This window comes from Pan paniscus, chromosome 14 (genome assembly GCF_029289425.2).
Source record: "Pan paniscus chromosome 14, NHGRI_mPanPan1-v2.0_pri, whole genome shotgun sequence".
Lineage (NCBI taxonomy): Eukaryota > Metazoa > Chordata > Mammalia > Primates > Hominidae > Pan > Pan paniscus.
This window is the reverse complement of record NC_073263.2, coordinates 101,888,640-101,908,063: the sequence shown is the minus strand read 5'-3', so window position 1 is coordinate 101,908,063 and position 19,424 is coordinate 101,888,640. Positions and strand designations below refer to the sequence as shown.

The window sequence follows — 19,424 nt, the reverse complement described above, 5'->3', positions numbered from 1 at the left end:
TATTACTATTTGAGAACACAAGTTATTATTTTGTGCAGAAGATTCTTGGTATATTCTAAGTTCATCGAATTTTTCATTTTTATGAAAACGTTACACAAAAACATTTAAACAGATTTACTTAAAATTGAATTTTTGGCCAGGCACAGTGGTTCACGCCTGTAATCCCAAAACTTTGGGAGGCTGAAGCAGGCAGATCACCTGAGGTGAGGAGTTCGAGATCAGCCTGGCCAACAGGGTGAAACCCCATCTCTACTTAAACTACAAAAATTAACCAGGCGTGGTGGCACGTGCCTGTAATCCCAGCTACTCAGGAAGCTGAGCCATGAGAATAACTTGAACTTGGGAGGTGGAAGTTGCAGGTAGCCAAGATTGTGCCTCTGCACTCCTGCCTGGGCAACAGAGTGAGCTCTGTCTCAAAAAAAAAAAAAAAAAAAAAAAAAAAAAATCAAACTTTCAAAGTGCTCTTTAAATATTAAAATAAACTATGGTGGAATGTTTTCTTAGTCAAGAAATCCAGAACAAAACATATGGTGGTAGAACAAAAGAAAAAGGGTGAGTTATAGCAGAGAAGGAAAACGTCAAACAATGAGTATATAATTATTTCTTATTATGCATCCATATGTGGTTATTATTTTTTATTCTTAGTTCATCACCATATTCTTTCTTTGAGGAGAAAAATATAGGGTGGTAATTTCAATGATATGAATACTACAAAACAATTCCCTCCCTCCACCTCAGGCATCTAAGATGAAACAATTTTGCATCAACCAAAACAAACATTATAAAGAAAACAAAATGAAAGCACAAACTCTCTTGTACACAAAAGCTTATCTATCTCAAATCTTTATTTTTTTTTTCGACACGGGGTCCAGGATTTCACTCTCACCCAGGCTAGAGTGCAGTGGTGCAATCATGGCTCACTGCAGCCTCAATCTCCCAGGCTCAAAGCATCTTCCCCCTTGGACCTCCTGAGTACCTGAGGCTACAGGCATGTATCACCACGACCGGCTAATCATACAAAATTTTTTTTGTTGCCAGGGCTGGTCTAGACCTCCTGGGCTCAAGTGATCCTCCCGCCTTAGCCTCTCAATGTGCTGGGATTACAGGCGTGAGCCACGCACCCAGTCTCAAATCTTACATTGCTCTCAAAAAATATTGCTTGGATAAAACTTGAAATCATAGGCTGGGCACGGTGGCTCATGCCTGTAATCCCAGCACTTTGAGAGGCCAAGGTGGGCAGATGGCTTGAACCCAGGAGTTCAAGACCAGCCTAGGCAACATGGCGAAAACCCTGTCACTACAAAAAATATAAAAATTAGCCAGACATGGTAGCATGCCCCTGTAGTCTCAGCTACTTGGGGGACTGAGGTGCTCTCCCCCATGCCACCACATTCTAATGTTTTTCCTCATTTATTTATACAATAATTTTGAGGCAAGTTCTGGCTTATATATAGTAAAAAATATGTTCTAAGCTGTGACTCATCAGTCATCTCCCCCAAGAGGAACTTCTTTCATCTTCCCCCAGATCCTTCCCTTCCCCCAAGCAGTTGAGTGCCTTTCTTTCTCATAGATTTAACTGGTTGATGACACCTCTGTTAATGCATTTATTACATTATTTTAATTACTTCCAACTCTGCCTTCCCTTATAAGTACAGATTGTTTACATGGATATCTCCAAGGCCAACTGCCTTTAATTTATTTTTTTCCCTGACAAAATATTATATGTTGAATTAGCGATTTTTCATTGCTTGCTTGGAATATGTTCTAGAAGTAAAAATAGTAGACCAAAGAATATGAATGTTTCTAAAGGTCTCTGATAAATGTTATCATATATACCCATTTAATTCATCTTTAAATTACTGACATGTAGGCCAACAACTATTGTTTGATATTGATACAATGATAGAGACAGGAGGCAGAGAAATTCCAGGCAGACAGGTGTGGGTCCCTGGTGAAGTTTCACCCTCAAGCTGAAAAGCCTGAGACCGCGGCCCAAAGTGAGAACTTCTCTCCCTGTTTTCCAGCTCAAATGTTGCCTTTTCCTAAACTACCCATGGCCCCACCCCGCCTCATCCTGTGCCTATAAAGACCCCAGACTCAATCAGCAGAGAGGAGAAGCAGCTGAATGTTGGAGAGAAGGGACTTGATTTCAGAGGGACAGCTTGATGGAGTAACTTCGGAGAAAATCCAGCCGGACTTCAGGGGAAGATCACCTACCCCTCCTCTGTCCCCTTTTCAGCTCCCCTCTCTTCCCACTGAGAGCCACTTTCATCGGCAATAAAATCATTCCTGCATTTACCATCCTTCAATTAGTTCGTGTGACCTCATTTTTCCTGGACACCAGACAAGAGCTCAGGAGCCATGTGTGTGGATACAAAAGGCTGTTACACTGGCCCTTTGCCCTCGCTGGTGGAGGGCAGCCGCAGGCCAACTGAGCTGTTAACACTTAAGCCACCTGTGGAGAGCAGAGCTAAAAGAGCACTGTAACATGCCCTCTGGGGCTTTGGGAGTCACAGGCACCCCTCCTGGATGCTGCCATGGGGCCTGCACAGAGTTCGCTCCTGCTGGCGCCCAAAAGCACTTGCTCTGGTTCCTGCACCCACTCACCTGTGCACTCCCTCCTATGAGGTGTGGAAGGCAACAGGTGCAAATGAGTGGAGTTTGATCCCACTGGCGCCAAAACGGCTGGTCAGTTCCAGTGCTCCTGCACTACAGTTCCCGCCTCCTTCGCTCGTGTGCTCCCTCCCACAAGGAGTTGAGAGCTATAGGCTGATTAAAGGAGGCACCCCGTCGCAAAGCGGTCCCGCAAAGGGGTCAGGGAAATATCTTGCTTCAATATTATTTGAAAGGTAAGATATATTCACCATAGTAATAAAGAAATACATAAATACTTATATAAATATTCAAGATTAAATACTCCTGATACAACAGAGCCGAGGTTCTGAATAACCCAGATATTTAACCATTTGAGGAAATGCCATCCTGTTTTCCAAAGCAGCTGCACCCTTTTACGTTCCCACCAATAGCATTTGAAGGTTTCAATTTCTCCACCTCTTTGCCAACCCTTGTTGTTTTTTTTTTGTTTTTTTTTTTTTGAGACGGAGTCTCGCTCTGTCGCCCAGGCTGGAGTGCAGTGGGGCGATCTCGGCTCACTGCAAGCTCCAACTCCTGGGTTCATGCCATTCTCCTGCCTCAGCCTCCCAAGGAGCTGGGACTACAGGCGCCCACCACCATGCCCCAGCTAATTTTGTTTTTGTATTTTTAGTAGAGACGGGGTTTCACTGTGTTAGCCAAGACAGTCTCCATCTCCTGACCTCGTGATCCGCCTGCCTCAGCCTCCCAAAGTGCTGGGATTACAGGCGTGAGCCACCGCACCTGGCCTGCCAACACTTGTTATTACCTGACTTTTTAAAGTAGAGCTATGTAGTGGGTACAAAGGACAATCTCACTGTGGTTTTGATTTGCATCTGGATCCCTCCATGCCTTATGATGCAGAACATCTCTATATGTGCTTACCGGCAATTGCATATATTCTTTGGAGAAACGTCTATTCAGATCTTTTGCCTATTTTTAGAGTGGGCTGTTTTTTATTGTTAAGTTGTAAGTGTTCTTTATGTATTTTAAACACAAGTGCTTTACTGAAAATTTCATTTGCAAATATTTTTTCCCATTCTGTGGTTTGTCTTCAATTTCCTGTTAGTGTCCTTTGAAGCAAACATTTTAATCTTGATGTTGAACAATTCATCTATTTTTAAAGATGTTTTGCCTCTTATATTTAGGTCTTCAATCCATTTTGGATTAATTTTTGTATACTAATCAATATGAGGTAGGGGTTCTACTTCATTCCTTTACATGTGAACCCAGGTGTTTCGACACCATTTGTTGAAGAGATTATTCTTTTTACCATTGAATTATTTTGGCACCTTTGTCAAAGATCAATTGACCATACATTTTTGGGCTTATTTCTGGATTCTCAATTCTATTCTGTTGATTTATATGACAATCATTTTGCAAGTACTACACTGTATTTGATTACAAGGCTGTTTGTAGTAAGTTCTGAAAGATGGAAATATGAGTTATCCAATTCTGGATTTTTGTGGGTTTGTTTGGTTGGTTGGTTTTGAGACAGAGTTTTGCTCTGTATCCCAGGCTGGAGTGCAGTGGTGTGATCAGAGCTCACTGCAACCTCCACCTCCTGGGCTCAAGCTATCCTCCAACCCCAGCCTTCTAGGTAGCTGGGACTAGAGGCACATGCTACCACCATCAGCTAAAAAAAACTTTTCTGTAGAGATGGGGGCCTCACTATATTTCTCAGGCTGGTCTTGAACTCTTGGGCTCAAGTCATCTTCCGGCCTTGGCCTCCCAAAGTGCTGGGATTACAGGTCTGAGCCAATGTGACTGGCGTGTTTTTTTGTTTTTTCGTGTGTGTGTGTGTGTGTGTGTGTTTAGATTACTTTGGCTATTCTGGGTCCCTTAAGTTTCCATATTTTCCAAATTTTAGGAATCCCTTTACTTTCAGACTATTTATGTCTCTAAGGGTGAAGTGTGTTTCTTGCAGGCAGCATATATTTGGGTCATATGTTTATTCAGTCAGCCAGCCTCCATCTTTTTATTTTATTTTATTTTATTTTTTTTTTGAGACAGAGTCTCGCTCTGTCACCCAGGCTGGAGTGCAGTGGCGTGATCTCAGCTCACTGCAACCTCCACCTCCTGTGTTCAAGTGATTCTCCTGCCTCAGCCTCTCAAGTGAATCACATTCAATATGAATTTAGTTTTTCACCATCTTTAAGATATTAACTGTGTTAATATTTTAATTCATCATAAACTTATTTTCTCCTGAGTGGATGGACTATAGGTGTGCACCACTGTACCTGGCCAAAAACTATTTTGACCAGTTTTGTGTTATACTGAGCAAGACAGAAATGGAAAACATCCTAGGAATCCAGAAGGGAATCATGAAAATAATTATAATAAAAATCAGTTTGTTATTGGGTACTTTTCAGCTTATCACCATGACAAGCTAAATAATATTTCTACTTTGTGTCTAGCAGGTTTTATACTATTAATTAATTCTGTCATTCATTCAGACAGCTGTATTCAGAAATCAGAATAAAGACCTAAAACACATAAAATACTTCACTTCTCCTACGATTAACACTTCACTTAACTTTCATTTCTACCATGCATTCATTTCCCAGAATTTTCATACCTCCTTTTTTATTTTATTTATTTATTTATTTATTTATTTATTTTTGAGAGAGAGTTTCACTCTGTCACCCAGGCTAGAGTGCAGCGGCGTGATCTCAGCTCACTGCAACCTCCACCTCCTGTGTTCAAGTGATTCTCCTGCCTCAGCCTCTCAAGTAGCTGGGATTACAGGCGTGTGCTACCACACTTGGCTAATTTTTGTATCTTTAGTAGAGACGGGGTTTCACTATGTTGGCCAGGCTGGTTTCGAACTCCTGACCTCAGGTGATCCACCCACCTCAGCATCCCAAAGTGCTGGGATTACAGGTGTGAGCCACTGCACCTGGCCACAACCCTCCTTTTAAGTTTTCATTATAAATACTGATGTTTTGTGTATGTTTTACTTGTGGTAAAACACGTATAAAATTTATCATCTTAACCATTTTTAAATGTACAGTTCAGTGGTATTAAATACATTTGCATTTTCCTGCTACCATCACCACCATCTACCTCCAGAAAACCTTTCAACTTAAAAAGTGAAACTTTGTATTCCTTAAGCAATAACTCCTCATTCCCCTTCCTCTCTGCCCCTGGCAACCACCATTCTAGTTTCTGTCTCTATCAGTCTGACTACTCCAGGTACCTCATATAAGTGGAATCGTACAGTATTTGTCCTTTTGCGCCTGGCTTATAACCTAGCATAATGTCCTCAAGATTCATCTGTGTTATATAGCACATGTCAGAATTACCAACTTTCTAAGGTTACTATATAATTCTACTTTTAAGTTTTTGAGGGACCATCATACTGTTTTTTCCAAAGTAACCACATCATTTTATATTCCTACCAACTGTGCACAAGGGTTCCAGCTTCTCCACACCCTCACCGGTACTTATTTTCTGTTTATTTGATAGTAGCCATTCTAACGGGTGGGAGGTAGTATCTCATTGCAGGTTTGATTTGGATTTCTCTAATGATTAGTGATATTGAGCATCTTGTCATGTGCTTATTGGCCATGCGTATATCTTCTTTGGAGAGGTGTCTATGAAAGTCCTTTGCCCATTTTTAATTGTTTTTTGCTATTGAGTTGAAAAATTTCTTTCTATATTCCAGATATTAAACTCTTATCGGGAGGGCTGGGCATGGTGACTCACACCCGTAATCCCAGCACTTTGGGAGGCCGAAGTGGGTGGATCACCTGAGGTCAGGAGTTTGAGACCAGCCTGGCCAACATGGTGAAACACCATCTCTACTAAAAATACAAAAAAAAAATTAGCCAAGTGTGGTGGCATGTGCCTGTAATCCCAGCTACTTGGGAGGCTGAGGCAGAAGAATCACTTGAACCTGGGAGGCAGAGGCTACGGTGAGCCAAGATTGTGCCACTGCACTCCAGCCTGGGTGACAGAGTGAGACTCTGTCTCAAAAAACAAACAAACAAACTCTTATCATCTATGTGATTTGTAAATATTTTCTCCCGTTCTGTGGGTTGCCTTCTCACTCTGTTGATTGTACTCTGACAGAGTGGTTACTTTGGGAAAAAAACAGAGTAAGAAGGCAACCCACAGAATGGGAGAAAATATTTGCATGAAACATTTATAAATTTATAGTGTTTAGAAAGAAAAATTTTAAAGGAGGGATGAAAATTCTGGGAAAATATTCTCCTTTCATATATAGAAGTGTTTAACTCTCACGTAGTCCAATTTATCTTTTGTTGCCTGTGCTTTTGGTGTCATGTCTAAGAAACCATTGCCAAATCCAATACCATGAAGCTTTTCCCCTATGTTATCTACTGGTTTTTTTGTTTTGTTTTGTTTTTGAGACAGGGTCTCACTCTGTCACCTAGAATGGAGTGCAGTGGCACGATCTCAGCTTACTGCAACCTTTGCCTACTGAGTTGAAGAGCTTCTCCTGCCTCAGCATCCTGAGTAGCTGGGATTACAGGTGTGTGCCACGCACCATCAAGCCCAGCTAATGTTTGTATTTTTAGTAGAGATGGGGTTTCACCATGTTGCCCAGGCTGGTCTTGAACTCCTGAGCTCAAGTGATCCACCTGCCTTGGCCTCCCAAAGTGCTGAGATTACAGGCATGAGCCACTGTGCGCAGCCTTCCCCTGTGTTTTCTTCTAAGAATTTTATAGCATTAGCTCTTACATTTAGGTCTTTGATCCATTTTGAGTTAGTTTTGTATATAGAGCAAGAAAAGGACCCAAATTTATTCATGTTGAAAAGGCTGTCTTTTCTCCACTGAATATTTTAGAAACTCTTGTCAAAAGCCATTTGACCATACATACAAGGGTTTATTTATGGGCTCTCTATCCTAGTCCATTGGTCTATATATGTGCAGTACCACACTGTTTTGAAAACTGTGGTTTTGTAATAAGTTTTGAGATGAGGAGGTATAAGGCTTTCAACTTTCTTCTTCTATTTCAGGATTGTTTTGACTATTTGGGACCCCCTTGAAATTGCATGAATTTCAGAATAAATTTGTCTATATCTGCAACAAAATGTATTTGGGGGTTCTGATACCGATGGTGTTGTATCTGTAGATCACTTCAGGTAGTACTGACATTTCCTTCTTTCATTTTTCTTTTGTTCACCAGAGATGGAGTCTTGCTGTGTTGCCCAGGCTGGGCACAAACTCCTGGGCTCAAGTGAACCTACTGTCTCAGCCTTCCAAGTAGCTGAGAGGTACTGATATTTTAACCATATTAAGTCTTCTAGTCCCTGACACAAGATACCCTTCCATATATTTGTGTCTTTTTTAAGCTCTTTCAGCAACATTTTATAGTTTTCAGTGTGTAAGCCTTTCGCCTCCTTGGTTAAATATATTCCTAAGTATTTTAGTCCTTTTGATTCTATTGTAAATGAAATTGCTTTGCCTAAAATTTACATAAATGGTTCCATTAAGTATGTATATTGTTGCAACTTTCCTTTTTACCATTATTGTGGTATATACATCTGTACCAAAAGTCTTAACAACACATACAGAAAGGACACACAGCATCATCAGGTTAGCTGCCACCACTTGGGAGAAAGTGGAACAGGATGATGTAAAGAAAGGACTTAGTTTAATCTATATATTTTTCTTTTTAACTAGGAGACCTGTATGGAAAATCTGCAACATCTGCTGTACTTTCCTTATTAGAAATATCTTATAATTTAAACTCCTAAAAATTAAACAGAAGAACTCTGGAAATGTAGGGCACCTAAAGTTTTACTGTGTGCTCAATAAAGCCTTTGCCTGCACTATCTCCAGAGTCATTAACCTGGACCTGGCTTGTCACCTGTAGGCTAATTTTTTTCTTGATGTGACAGTGGGTGATCTGGGAAACTAAGTTAACAATCACAGCTCTCCCGTCTATGACCCTAAAAGCAGACAATAGTGCCATACTATTGAAATCTTTCTACCAATGAGCCTTTACTTCGCCATGCTGTTCAACCTGCCTCCTTTCATAATACTGATGTCAAATGAAAGTACCGAAATTTAAATATGCCTAGGAAAAAGGGCTACACTAACATGTGCATATGCCTTTCATTCGGCTATTGATGCTCTGACAGTAGCTAAGCCAATAAATATAGGAAATCATTTCTGATATTATATACTAAGGTGGATATTTTCCAGGGAAATTTTTAATGCACTAATTTTGATGTGTTTTAAAAACAGCCCTGTTTTCCTCATAAGCTAAAAAGAGAAGCTGGAGATAATTCTACAGAAAAAAATTTAAAAGATACCACGTATGCAGTCAGGCCAGAGGTCTCTACTTTTCAACATGGAATCTAAAACAAGCATAAAGAAGCAACGCTCGCCTGTGATCCCAGCACTTTGGGAGGCTGAGACAGGAGGATCACTTGAGCTCAGGTGTTCGAGACCAGCCTGGCCAACATGGTGAAACCCCATCTCTACTAAAAATACAAAAATTAGTTGGGTGTGGTGGCATGCACCTGTAGTCCCAGCTACTCGGGAGGCTGAGGCAGGAGAAATCACTTGAACCTGGGAGGCAGAGGCTGCAGTGAGCCGAGATCATGCCACTGCACTCCAGCCTCTGAGCGACAGAGCAAGACTCTGTCTCAAAAAAAAAAAAAAAAAAGAAGTAACAGCTCTGAAAAGTAATCTAGACAGTTTTCTTTATTAAGGTAAGGCATTACTTAAAAGAACATTGTATCAGAATATCAGATTACAGTAAGGCTTCAGTGGTGACTCAATATAGAACTGAAAATTATGCTAAACTCTACATTTTTATAAAGTTAATCTTCCCCCAGAAAAAAAAATGCTACATTGTAATATTGATACTCTTTACTATTCACTTCCTATAATTTGCTACTCAACCTGATCTCTGGTTAAATGTCCACTTACAAAGCTGTTTTTCTGAAAGGACCATGTCAATAGGTGGAATGTAGAGAGTCACACAAGATCTCATGAGACAGCTGTTTAACTCCATCATAGCTTTCATTTTAAGAGAGCTGAGTGAAGTATCTTTCAGTATGTAACGTTTCAGCAATTTTGGCGTATACAGTGAATCACAACATTTAAAGAAAACCAAGGAGACTACCCTTAGTTCATGGACTGACATCATTGATCTGTGAGTCTGACACCACACAAGAATGTCAGCTTCTCCAGGGCAACAGCTTGGAACTGATCTGGTGCACAGTAGGCATGCAACAATTATTTGTGGAATGAATGAATTCTCATGAATCTTCGACTTGTGATATTTTCTCACTGAGATCAAGAAACTGCCATACCCCTCTCAAGCCACACCAGGTCTTATTTGTGTGAAATTATATTGTTTTGATGTTCATATCCTATTTCAATATTCTGATAAAAATTCACTTGTTTCCCCAAAACAAAATGACATTTCAATGCAATTTAGCCGTAAGAAGAGAAATGTAGATAAACAGAATATTCATTATACTAACTATATATTAATAGCAACCTCCTTGAGTTCAGGCTGAAAATACGAAGGCATACGACTTAAAACAGCAACTCTTAATGGTATTTTTCTGGCACACTCGGATCACAGTTTTAAACATATCACTCATACTACAGTATAAATACTGAAATCTTACTGTAATCTTGTTCACTATAGACTAGAATTCCAACTATGGCAGTTCTATCTTGGACCCTATATCCAAGGGGTTTAAGTTCTTCAAAACAAAAAGAGTGTCACCACAAGGTAAATTTAGCCTCAAGAGTGTCTTGCAGCATGAGATTTAAAGATAATGTTATGTGAGGCTTCAGATTATTTGTTTTAAAAGGATGGTTACCTACCACCACTATCATACATTTGGAACTGTAATTCAAAATGCTCTTCTCTGTAACAAAGGCAAAAGTATTACTTCTCATAGCATAAAAGAAAAATGAATCAAGTATCAGAAAGTGAGTTTAGGATGTGGCTAAATCTAGAAATGTATTTCCTAATAAGCATAAGAGAACAAAAATTTCCATTTCCATTCAGCTTCCTAAAGAAGATGAAAAATACATAGAGGTACTATAAATTCAAAAGACGAGAGTCACTGAACAGGTTAAAAATGGCTTTAAATATTCATAGATAATATCAAGATTACCAAGAAAATAAAGAAAGAAAACTCACCGAGAACATTGACCCATTGTTTGATGCTACTACAGTATGAACTTTATCATGCAATTTTACTGAGAGCTCCCAGTTGGCTATGTCTGGTTTAATAACAGGCATTCTGAAGTAGAATGAAAAGAAAAAGAGTTAATAATTTTATATTATTATTTCTCAATAAACTAATTTCCCTTTGATACAAAATGTGCAGGCTAAAACTGCCATTGGATGTATTTGCGAACATTTTAAACACCTACTATAAGAATCATCATGTATTCTATGAATTTGAATTGCCTAATTGTTACAGTCATTCACAAATTCATCTGCCTGAAGCAGTATTAGTTTTTTTCAATATTTGGTTACTATTCAAAATGGTTTTTTAAAAAAAAAAATTACAATGAAATAAATAAGTATGCCATGCCTTAAACTTCAGAGACATAAAATGAATTACTGAGTTAGCATGATGTGTCCTAGAGAATCATTTTGTTCTTTACTGGTGATGAGACTAAAATTAATGTATTAAACAATGAACCTCTCTACATTATTCTACTTATAGAATGTTTCTTCATGATGTCAATTAGAAGAGAAATATCTTGGTACATTAGCTAGGATATAATTTTTTTAATTATTATTATTATTTTTGAGACGGAATCTTGCACTGTCGCCTGGGCTGGAGTGCAATGGTGCGATTTCGGCTCACTGCAACCTCTGCCTCCTGGGTTCAAGTGATTCTTCTGCCTCAGCCTCCCGAGAGGCTGGGATTACAGGCGCCCACCACCACATGCGGCTAATTTTTAGTATTTTTAGTAGAGATGGGGTTTCACTATTTTGGTCAGGCTGGTCTCGAACTCCTGACCTCATGATCCACCCGCCTCGGCTTCCCAAAGTGCTGGGATTACAGGCATGAGCCACCGCGCCTGGCCGATATAATTATTTTTTGCAAAAAAACAAAAAACAAAAAACAAAAAAACTATACTTATTTTATCATGTTATTACTAAAAATTCATGAACTTTAAAAAACGAATTTAAACATTACTCAGATACCCACTTATTATGTTATTATATAATAGGACAACATCAAAATTTTGCTAAAATAAAGCACAGCCACACACACACACACACAAAACCCTAAATGACTTATGAGTTCAACAAACACTAAGCACTTGGCTCTAAATTGTGGGGCACCACAGAGAAATAAAACACAGTCCTCATCTTGGAAACTTACACACTATTTCTTTTCTAGCCCTGGTTTTCCCCATCACCTAAAACCCCCCAAAAAGGACTCCATATCTATGAACAATGTTAGTCTTGTCATACGGGTCTTTTCTTGCATATTATCAGTATTACATGGTTCAGAAAATCCGTATCAAGCAGCCAAAGACAAAAATGTTTTTAGAATATAAATGTTTCCCACGACTTTTTAAAGTAACAAAATTTAATGATTTCACAATTAACCTAATTTAAGTATTGCATATTTATACTTGTGAAGTAATATTTACCAAGTACTAAACATCAGCATTTTGTAGTATCTGGGCTCCAGCTTAAACCACAGTTCTGAAAAAATGTTCCAAGTTATGTTTTCATTTAAACCCACCAAATTTTCAAAAGAAGTCTCCGTGTATTCAGCATTAAAAAAATCAGAGTCACAAAAACTATGCTTCTAATCGAATCACCTCTAGATTCAATATCTGATGATTAATATTATTAATTTAAATACATATTTGTATTTGACCTACCACTTCTTGATCTGCATTATTCTGAAGATAAGGATATGTTTTAAATACCATGGAAGTAAAAATAAAAGTAAAAAAAATGCATCAACAATAATGCACACTGTACACACAGGCCTTGACGATTCTTTCTGGCACTGTGAAAAGAACTGTTTCAGGGGATAGAGCCTCACACAGAAGAGTATGAATGAATGGGGGTGCAGGGGAGTTGAGGGAGACAACACACAGTGGGGAGGGGAGGAGGAGAGGGAAAGAAAAGGAGGTCTGAGCAGAAAGGAAGAAGGGAAGAAAGGGCTTCTGTGCCAGTATTCCCTCTTTTTTTTCTTAGCACCTTTATTCTACAGGGCATTTATTTGTTTATATGTTTGTCTCCCAGTGTCCTGTGGGCTCCTAAAAGACCAAAATCATTCCTTATTTTTGTATCTCCAGCTCCTGGCACAGGATGGAGACAAAGAGATGAGGGATAAGAAGAAAATACTGTGAGGAGTGTCTACTATGCACCAAGCACGTGTAGAAGGGGAGGCTGACTTGCCCAGGAGACAGAGCACAGGTGTGACAGGAGGACTGTGTGCCCCAAGCTCCTGGATACTCCCTGGGTGTCCCTGGACTACACCTATCATCTCGCTAAGACTTCATTTTGCTCACTTCGAATGGGGTCAATACTCCAATTTCACAGGGGTATTGTGATTGCAGAAACAGCCTCACATCTAGATGACCGTGCAACTTGGCTTTCTTGAATCCGTGCTTTCCTCAAGAATTATGTCACTACCTTGCTCATGATCATTTGATGGTTTTCTACCCCACACCAAGTTAAATCTTTATTAACCTAACTACCATTCAATGCCTTAAAAGTAAGAACCCACCTTTTGCATTCAATTTTATTTCTGCTTATTCTCTGATTTGTCTATTTGGTTAGGACAGACTCTTAAACCAAGCTACCATGAGGCAGAGAGCAAGACAGTGGTTTTGAACTCAGGCCCTGATGAGTCACAGAAGCTGACACAAAACCCGGAGCAAACTGTCTGTCTCAGTTTCCTTATGTATAAAAGATTGTAACAATATCTGCATTGATAGGGAGGTGTTGATTAAATTAGGTGTATACATGCTATAGCTTTTATTATGAGTAGTTGTCCCAGCTCTCGGCCTATATTCTTACTTTCCCCTATAACTGAAACCTCTTTCTTTATAGAAACTTTGGATCCTCATCTCATCTCTCTGCTTCTCACACTAACAGATCCTTCAAGGAAAATATTGCCTCCCTCACGAATTGTTCCTTAATTATAGCATAAACTCAAGAGATCTTTCTTCCATTTAATCTATGTCATATGCTGTAATATTTTTCAAACTGTAGCAGCCTGATGGAGTAGGGATTGAGAATTCCTTCTGTCACGTAACAAGTCTCTGCTTCCAGAGGCATTGGAACATTGCTGATCCTGACATCCTGTTCCAACCCAGAACCCATTTTCCCACAGAAAGGGACCTTATAGATGGTGATGAGATACAGTTGCCACTCTCCAAAACCTAAGTACTATTTATTTTTCCATTGTTTTATTTTGATTCACATCTGTTTCATATATATTATAATTTGTCCCAGGAGGGGCCTTATGGAAAGAGTACAGGGTTTCGAGTTAAAACATCCAGGTCTAAATCTCAGCCTGTTCTACTAGCAATGTACCTGAGAACTTATTCAATCTGTTTGAACCAATATTTCTACACCTGTAAAAGTGTATCAGAGCTAGGCAAGTGATAGGAAGCTACTGCTTCTTCTACAAACTTAACTCCTGCAGTGGCACTTTTCTAACAATTTTTTCTTTTTCTTTTAAGAAACATGATCTCACTGTGTCACAATGGCTGGAATGCAGTGGCCCAATCATAGCTCACTGCAGTCTGGAACTCCTGGGCTCAAATGATCCTTCTGCATCAGCCTCCTGAGTGGCTGGGATTACAGGTGTGCACCACCACCAGGTCTGGCTTTTTTTTTTAAGAGATGGGGTGGATCTCGCTATGACGCCCAGACTGGTCTTGAATTCCTGGCCTCAAGGCATCCTCCTGCTTTGTCCTCCCAAAGTACTGGGATTACAGGTGTGAGTCACAGTACCTAGCCTTTTTCTAACAATTTCTTTCAGGGTGATATGTTAACAGGATACAGGAAAAAGGCTTCACTGTGCAAGACCTCTAAATACCAAAAAAGAGTCGAAACCATGGAATCTATTTGTAAGTTCACTCTTCTACAAACAAAATTTGCAAAGATTCCTTCTGGCTTGACATAAGTTTGAAACTAGTTTTGTTTGGGTTTTTAAATAAAATGCATGGGTTGGGCATATATGCCAGTTAACTGGCAGATATAAATATGCTCTGCAATAGAAATAAGCTATAAATTAAAAAAAATACAAACCTGAAAGAATGCATGCTCTATTTCTGCAAAATCACTGAAAATACATTTATAATACTTACTTTGAAACATTCTTATTAATTTAACCAGCACAGACAGATTTATGATAGTAACAATTACCTACAATTATGTGCTAAATGTTTAGAAAAGAATTATACAGATCCATTAAATTCAAAATAGTCTCAAAGAAGATTTTTATGAACAACTCTCTGACAATAGGGAAAAGGTCTTAGAACTTCATTCAACTCACCATAGTAATGATACAGTTTCCTTTAACGAAGTACATTTCTAGTGAAAGATGCTGTCATCTGACCAAAAATTTAATCTGTGCAACTTACTAGTCACCTGCAAAGCTGATACCAATTAAGTTATTTCTTCAACAAACAAACAAAAACCAAAAACCCCAGTAAAAAAGAATTCACATAAACAGTGACTCACAAAGCAAATAAAATAATAGCTCTAACCCAGGTCTGTCCACTTTATCATCAGCCAGCCAGGATGAATATGCTCAACAGAACTAAATTTTTTATATTTGATGGTGAAAAACTGTCAGCTGATAGTCACTATTAATACTAATACATTTAACTTACTGGAATATTTTACTCAAAAGGGTGCTTTTGAGTAAATACTTTGTTATTACAAGTCATTTGCTAGAAGAAGACTATATAAACATAAAAACTCTCAGTATCTTCAGTTAGAAAGGATTATAAGCATTTTAAACCATAATTATCAGACACTCAAAAAAGCTGGTTTTTGATTGTGCCATCACCTCTTTAGAAGTAAAATACTGAGTTAAAACAATGCTAATGGTCAAGGAATCATTAAGAAATGCTTCATCATAACTTTCACAGTGGGTGGGCTGTAAAATGATCGAGAATAATATGCTGCATTCCATGGCCACTGAGGTCAGTTTCTGCATACAAATCTTTGCAGGAAGAAAAAGGCCTTCAGAAAGTGGGCCATTCATCTGAACCAAGTTCAGAGAATTTCCAGCACGGTGAAAAGATATGTTATGCAAGCACATAGATGTATTCAGTGGGGGTAGACAGAACCAGCTACATGGAGACTACAAAGGAGCCCTCCCATGGCTCATGAATAAGTCGAGGAAATGATCAGAAAAAAAAAAAGGAGAGAGAGATGTTTAGACAGATGGCCCACTTAAAATGCCTGAGACAGGGCATAAGCAATTTTAATGAAACTTTAGATCTAGTATATGAATTGTTTCTTATTTCCCCAGGGTTGGGGAAGGGGAGGAATAACTCCCAGGGAAGATAAAAATTCAGCAATTCACTGGAAAACTCACTTTTAGAACGTTGAGATGGAGGAATAGTTAAGTACAAGTTTTAGTAGTTTTTTAACTAGTGCAATAAATTCAAAAAAATTCTTTACAGAGCCATCAGTTATTAAAATGAATATAAAAAGCATAGAATGAACAGATTAAAGGAATTTTAAACAGAAGTCTACTGCCAAACCAAACAAAAATCTAAGCCTTATTATGTGAGAACTTACAACACTCCAACATTAAAGTTCATCACTGCAGAAGAAAGATAAAAGCAGCATTTTCAGAGAACCTCTTCAAAGCTAGGAATTGGCATAGAGGAGGATTAGAATTCTGCCTACATGCAATTGAAAATGTGTATGTTCAAATACATGAGACTGTGTAGAAGAGTCTGTATCACATAATCATGCTGAGAAACAGGGAACACCCCCAAGTTTGGTGTTATTAGCATTACAAATAATTACACAAATGACATCTGAATCTAGGATAGAATACGGAATGTTACTCATAATCTCATATATTTAAATATTATGCATACTCCCTTTCCTTCTTCCACCGATAAGGGCTTAAGGTTCTCAATTTAGACACTGGGCATGATTAGCCAGGAAAGGCACTGTGGCACAGCTGTCACCCCAGCAGACCCCATGTCTCACTGACCAAGTGCAGACCTACAAAAGCTGTGTGACCTCCATCCACAACTCACTTAGCCTCCTTGTGCCTCAGTTGCCTCATCAGCAAGACAAAGATAATAAGAATGCCTAACCCATATGCTGCTTACATGAGATAAAAGGTGTAAAATGCTTAGAGTAGTGCTTGGCACATAAATGCTAAACTAGTTATTATTATCATCATAATTTGGTGCAGAAATATCTGAAATCCCTCTCTTTTGTTTCAGCAACTGTTATTTTTTTTAAAATTTTACTCTCATACAACTAACATACAGTCAAATTCCAAGATCTTAAGTTCCGTCATTCACCCTTCCAGTCACTTGGCTCTGCCTGCCACTAACAGTCAACCAGAGATTATGCTTGCCTGTTCTGAGCTTCACATGAACAGACTCCAAAAAAAACTGTGGCTTTTTTGACCAATATAATGTTTCTGAGGTGCATCCATGTTGTTGAATAGTTCATCCATTTTTTCTTGCTGAGAAGTATTTTATTGCACCAACACACCAAAATGAGTTCATCCTTCTGTGGATGGACATTTTGGTGGTTTCCAGTTTGGGGCTGTTATAAACAAAGCCACTGTAGATATTCTTTGTACTTGGTTGTTTTTTCCCCCCTTAAAGAGGTATGTCTTCATTTCTTGTGGGGTAAAAAATCTAGGGAGTAGAAGTCGTAGGCTAAATGTAGGTTTAATTTTATATGAGTTGCTAAATTGTTTTCCAAAAGATTACAACATTTCCATGTTCCCACTGCAATGAGTTACTCTACATTCTTGCCACCATTTGGCATTGTCAGTCTTTCTAATTCTAGCCAGGCTAGAGGCTGGGAAACCGCATCTTATCACAGTTTCATGTATATTTCCCCCATGACTAGTAATGCTGAGGACCTTATGGTGCTCAGTGGCCATTTATATTCAAGTTTTTGCCCATTTTTATTAGGTCATTGGCCTTATTTTTATTGATCTGTGAAAGTTCTTTATTTTGGATACAAGGCCTTTGTCAGATTTATGTATTGCAAGTATTCTCCTCTTCTGTGGTTTGCTTATGAATTTTCTTAACAATGTCTTTCCTTCAGCAGATTAAAAAAAAAAAAGACATTATTTTTTAAAGCAGTTTTAGGTTGACAAAAACTCAACAGAATTTCAATTTCCCACACATCCTCCCCTACATGAATTCCTCTATTATGAACATCTTGCATTTGTATGGTGTATTTGTTAGAATTGATAAGCCAATATCAATACATTACTGTTAACTGAAATCCATACATTAAGGTTCACTCTGTGTTATACATTCTGTGGGTTTTGACAAATATCTAATGAAATGTGTCCAGAATTACAGTATGATACAGAGTAGCTTCACTGCCTACAAGTCCCCTGTTCGACCTATTTATTCCCCCCTCCTTCCCCTGAATGCTTGGCAATCACTGATCTCTACCATCTCCATAGGTTTGCCTTTTTCAGAATGTCACTTAGCGCTGGAATCACACAGAAGGCTGCCTTTTCAGATTAGCTTTTTCCCCATACCAATATGTATTTGTTTCCACTGTCTTTTCATGCCTTAGTAGCTCATTTCTTTTTATTGCTAAATAATATTCCATTGTACGGACGTACCAGTTTATCCACTCGCCTACTGAAGGACATTGCTTCTCAGTTTTGGCAATTATGAATAAAGCTGCTGTAAGCATTCACGTGCAGGTTTTAGTGTGTGCCTATGTTTCCAGCTCATTTTGGTAAATACCAAGGAGCACAACTCCTTGATTATATGGTAAGATTATGTTGTGTAAGAAACTGCCAAACTGTCTTCTGAAGTGGCTTACCATTTTGCACTCCCACCAGCAATGCATGAGAGCTCCTGTCGCTCCACATCCTCAGCAGCACGTGGTGTTCGGTGTTCTGGATTTTAGACATTCTAATAGGTATGTAGTGGTATCTTTTTGCAGTTTTAATGGAAGTTTTTAATATTAACAAAATCTAACTCACTAATTTTTCCTTTTATGTTTAGTGCTTTGTCTCCTTGCTAAGAAGCTTTTTGCCTATATACAAAGTTTCAGAAGATATACTCACATGTTTTAGATGTTTTACATGTAGATCTATCCATGATGCATCTCTAACTTTCCTGTGTGGTGGGAGACAGGGGTGAGGCCATTTCAGGAAAATTTGTAGACCAAGTACTGCGACTTTGTTCCTATTAGCTATTCTAGGTCTGATATGGTTTGGCTGTGTCCCCACCTAAATCTCATCTTGAATTCCCACGTGTTGTGGGAGGGACGCAGTAGGAGGTGACTGAATATGGGGGCAGGTCTTTCCTATGCTGTTCTCATGATAGTGAAGGAGTCTCACGAGATCTGATGGTTAAAGAAAAAAAAAGGGGGGGGTTTCCCTGCACAAAACTCTTTTTGCCTGCTGCCATCCACTTAAGATGTGACTTGCCCCTCCTCGTCCATGATTCTGAGGCCTCCTCAGCCATGTGGAACTGTAAGTTCAATTAAACCTCTTTCTTTTGTAAACTGTCCAGTCTCAGGTATGTCTTTATCAGCAGGGTGAAAATGGACTAATGCAAGTCCCTTTGCATTTCCATAGAAATTTCAAAATCAATGTGCCAATTTCTT

General features: G+C 38.8%; 1 protein-coding gene across 3 annotated transcripts in view; it reads right to left on the bottom strand.

The window, feature by feature from the left end:
- Window positions 1-19,424, bottom strand: part of PCCA (propionyl-CoA carboxylase subunit alpha) — a 439,968-nt gene that overhangs the window by 148,015 nt on the left and 272,529 nt on the right. For all 3 annotated transcript variants that reach the window (XM_034936916.3, XM_003832051.5, XM_034936917.3), the window contains exon 19: window positions 10,773-10,875. In XM_034936916.3, coding sequence (XP_034792807.3) covers window positions 10,773-10,875 — 103 coding nt within the window. The remainder of the gene's footprint in view (window positions 1-10,772; window positions 10,876-19,424) is intronic.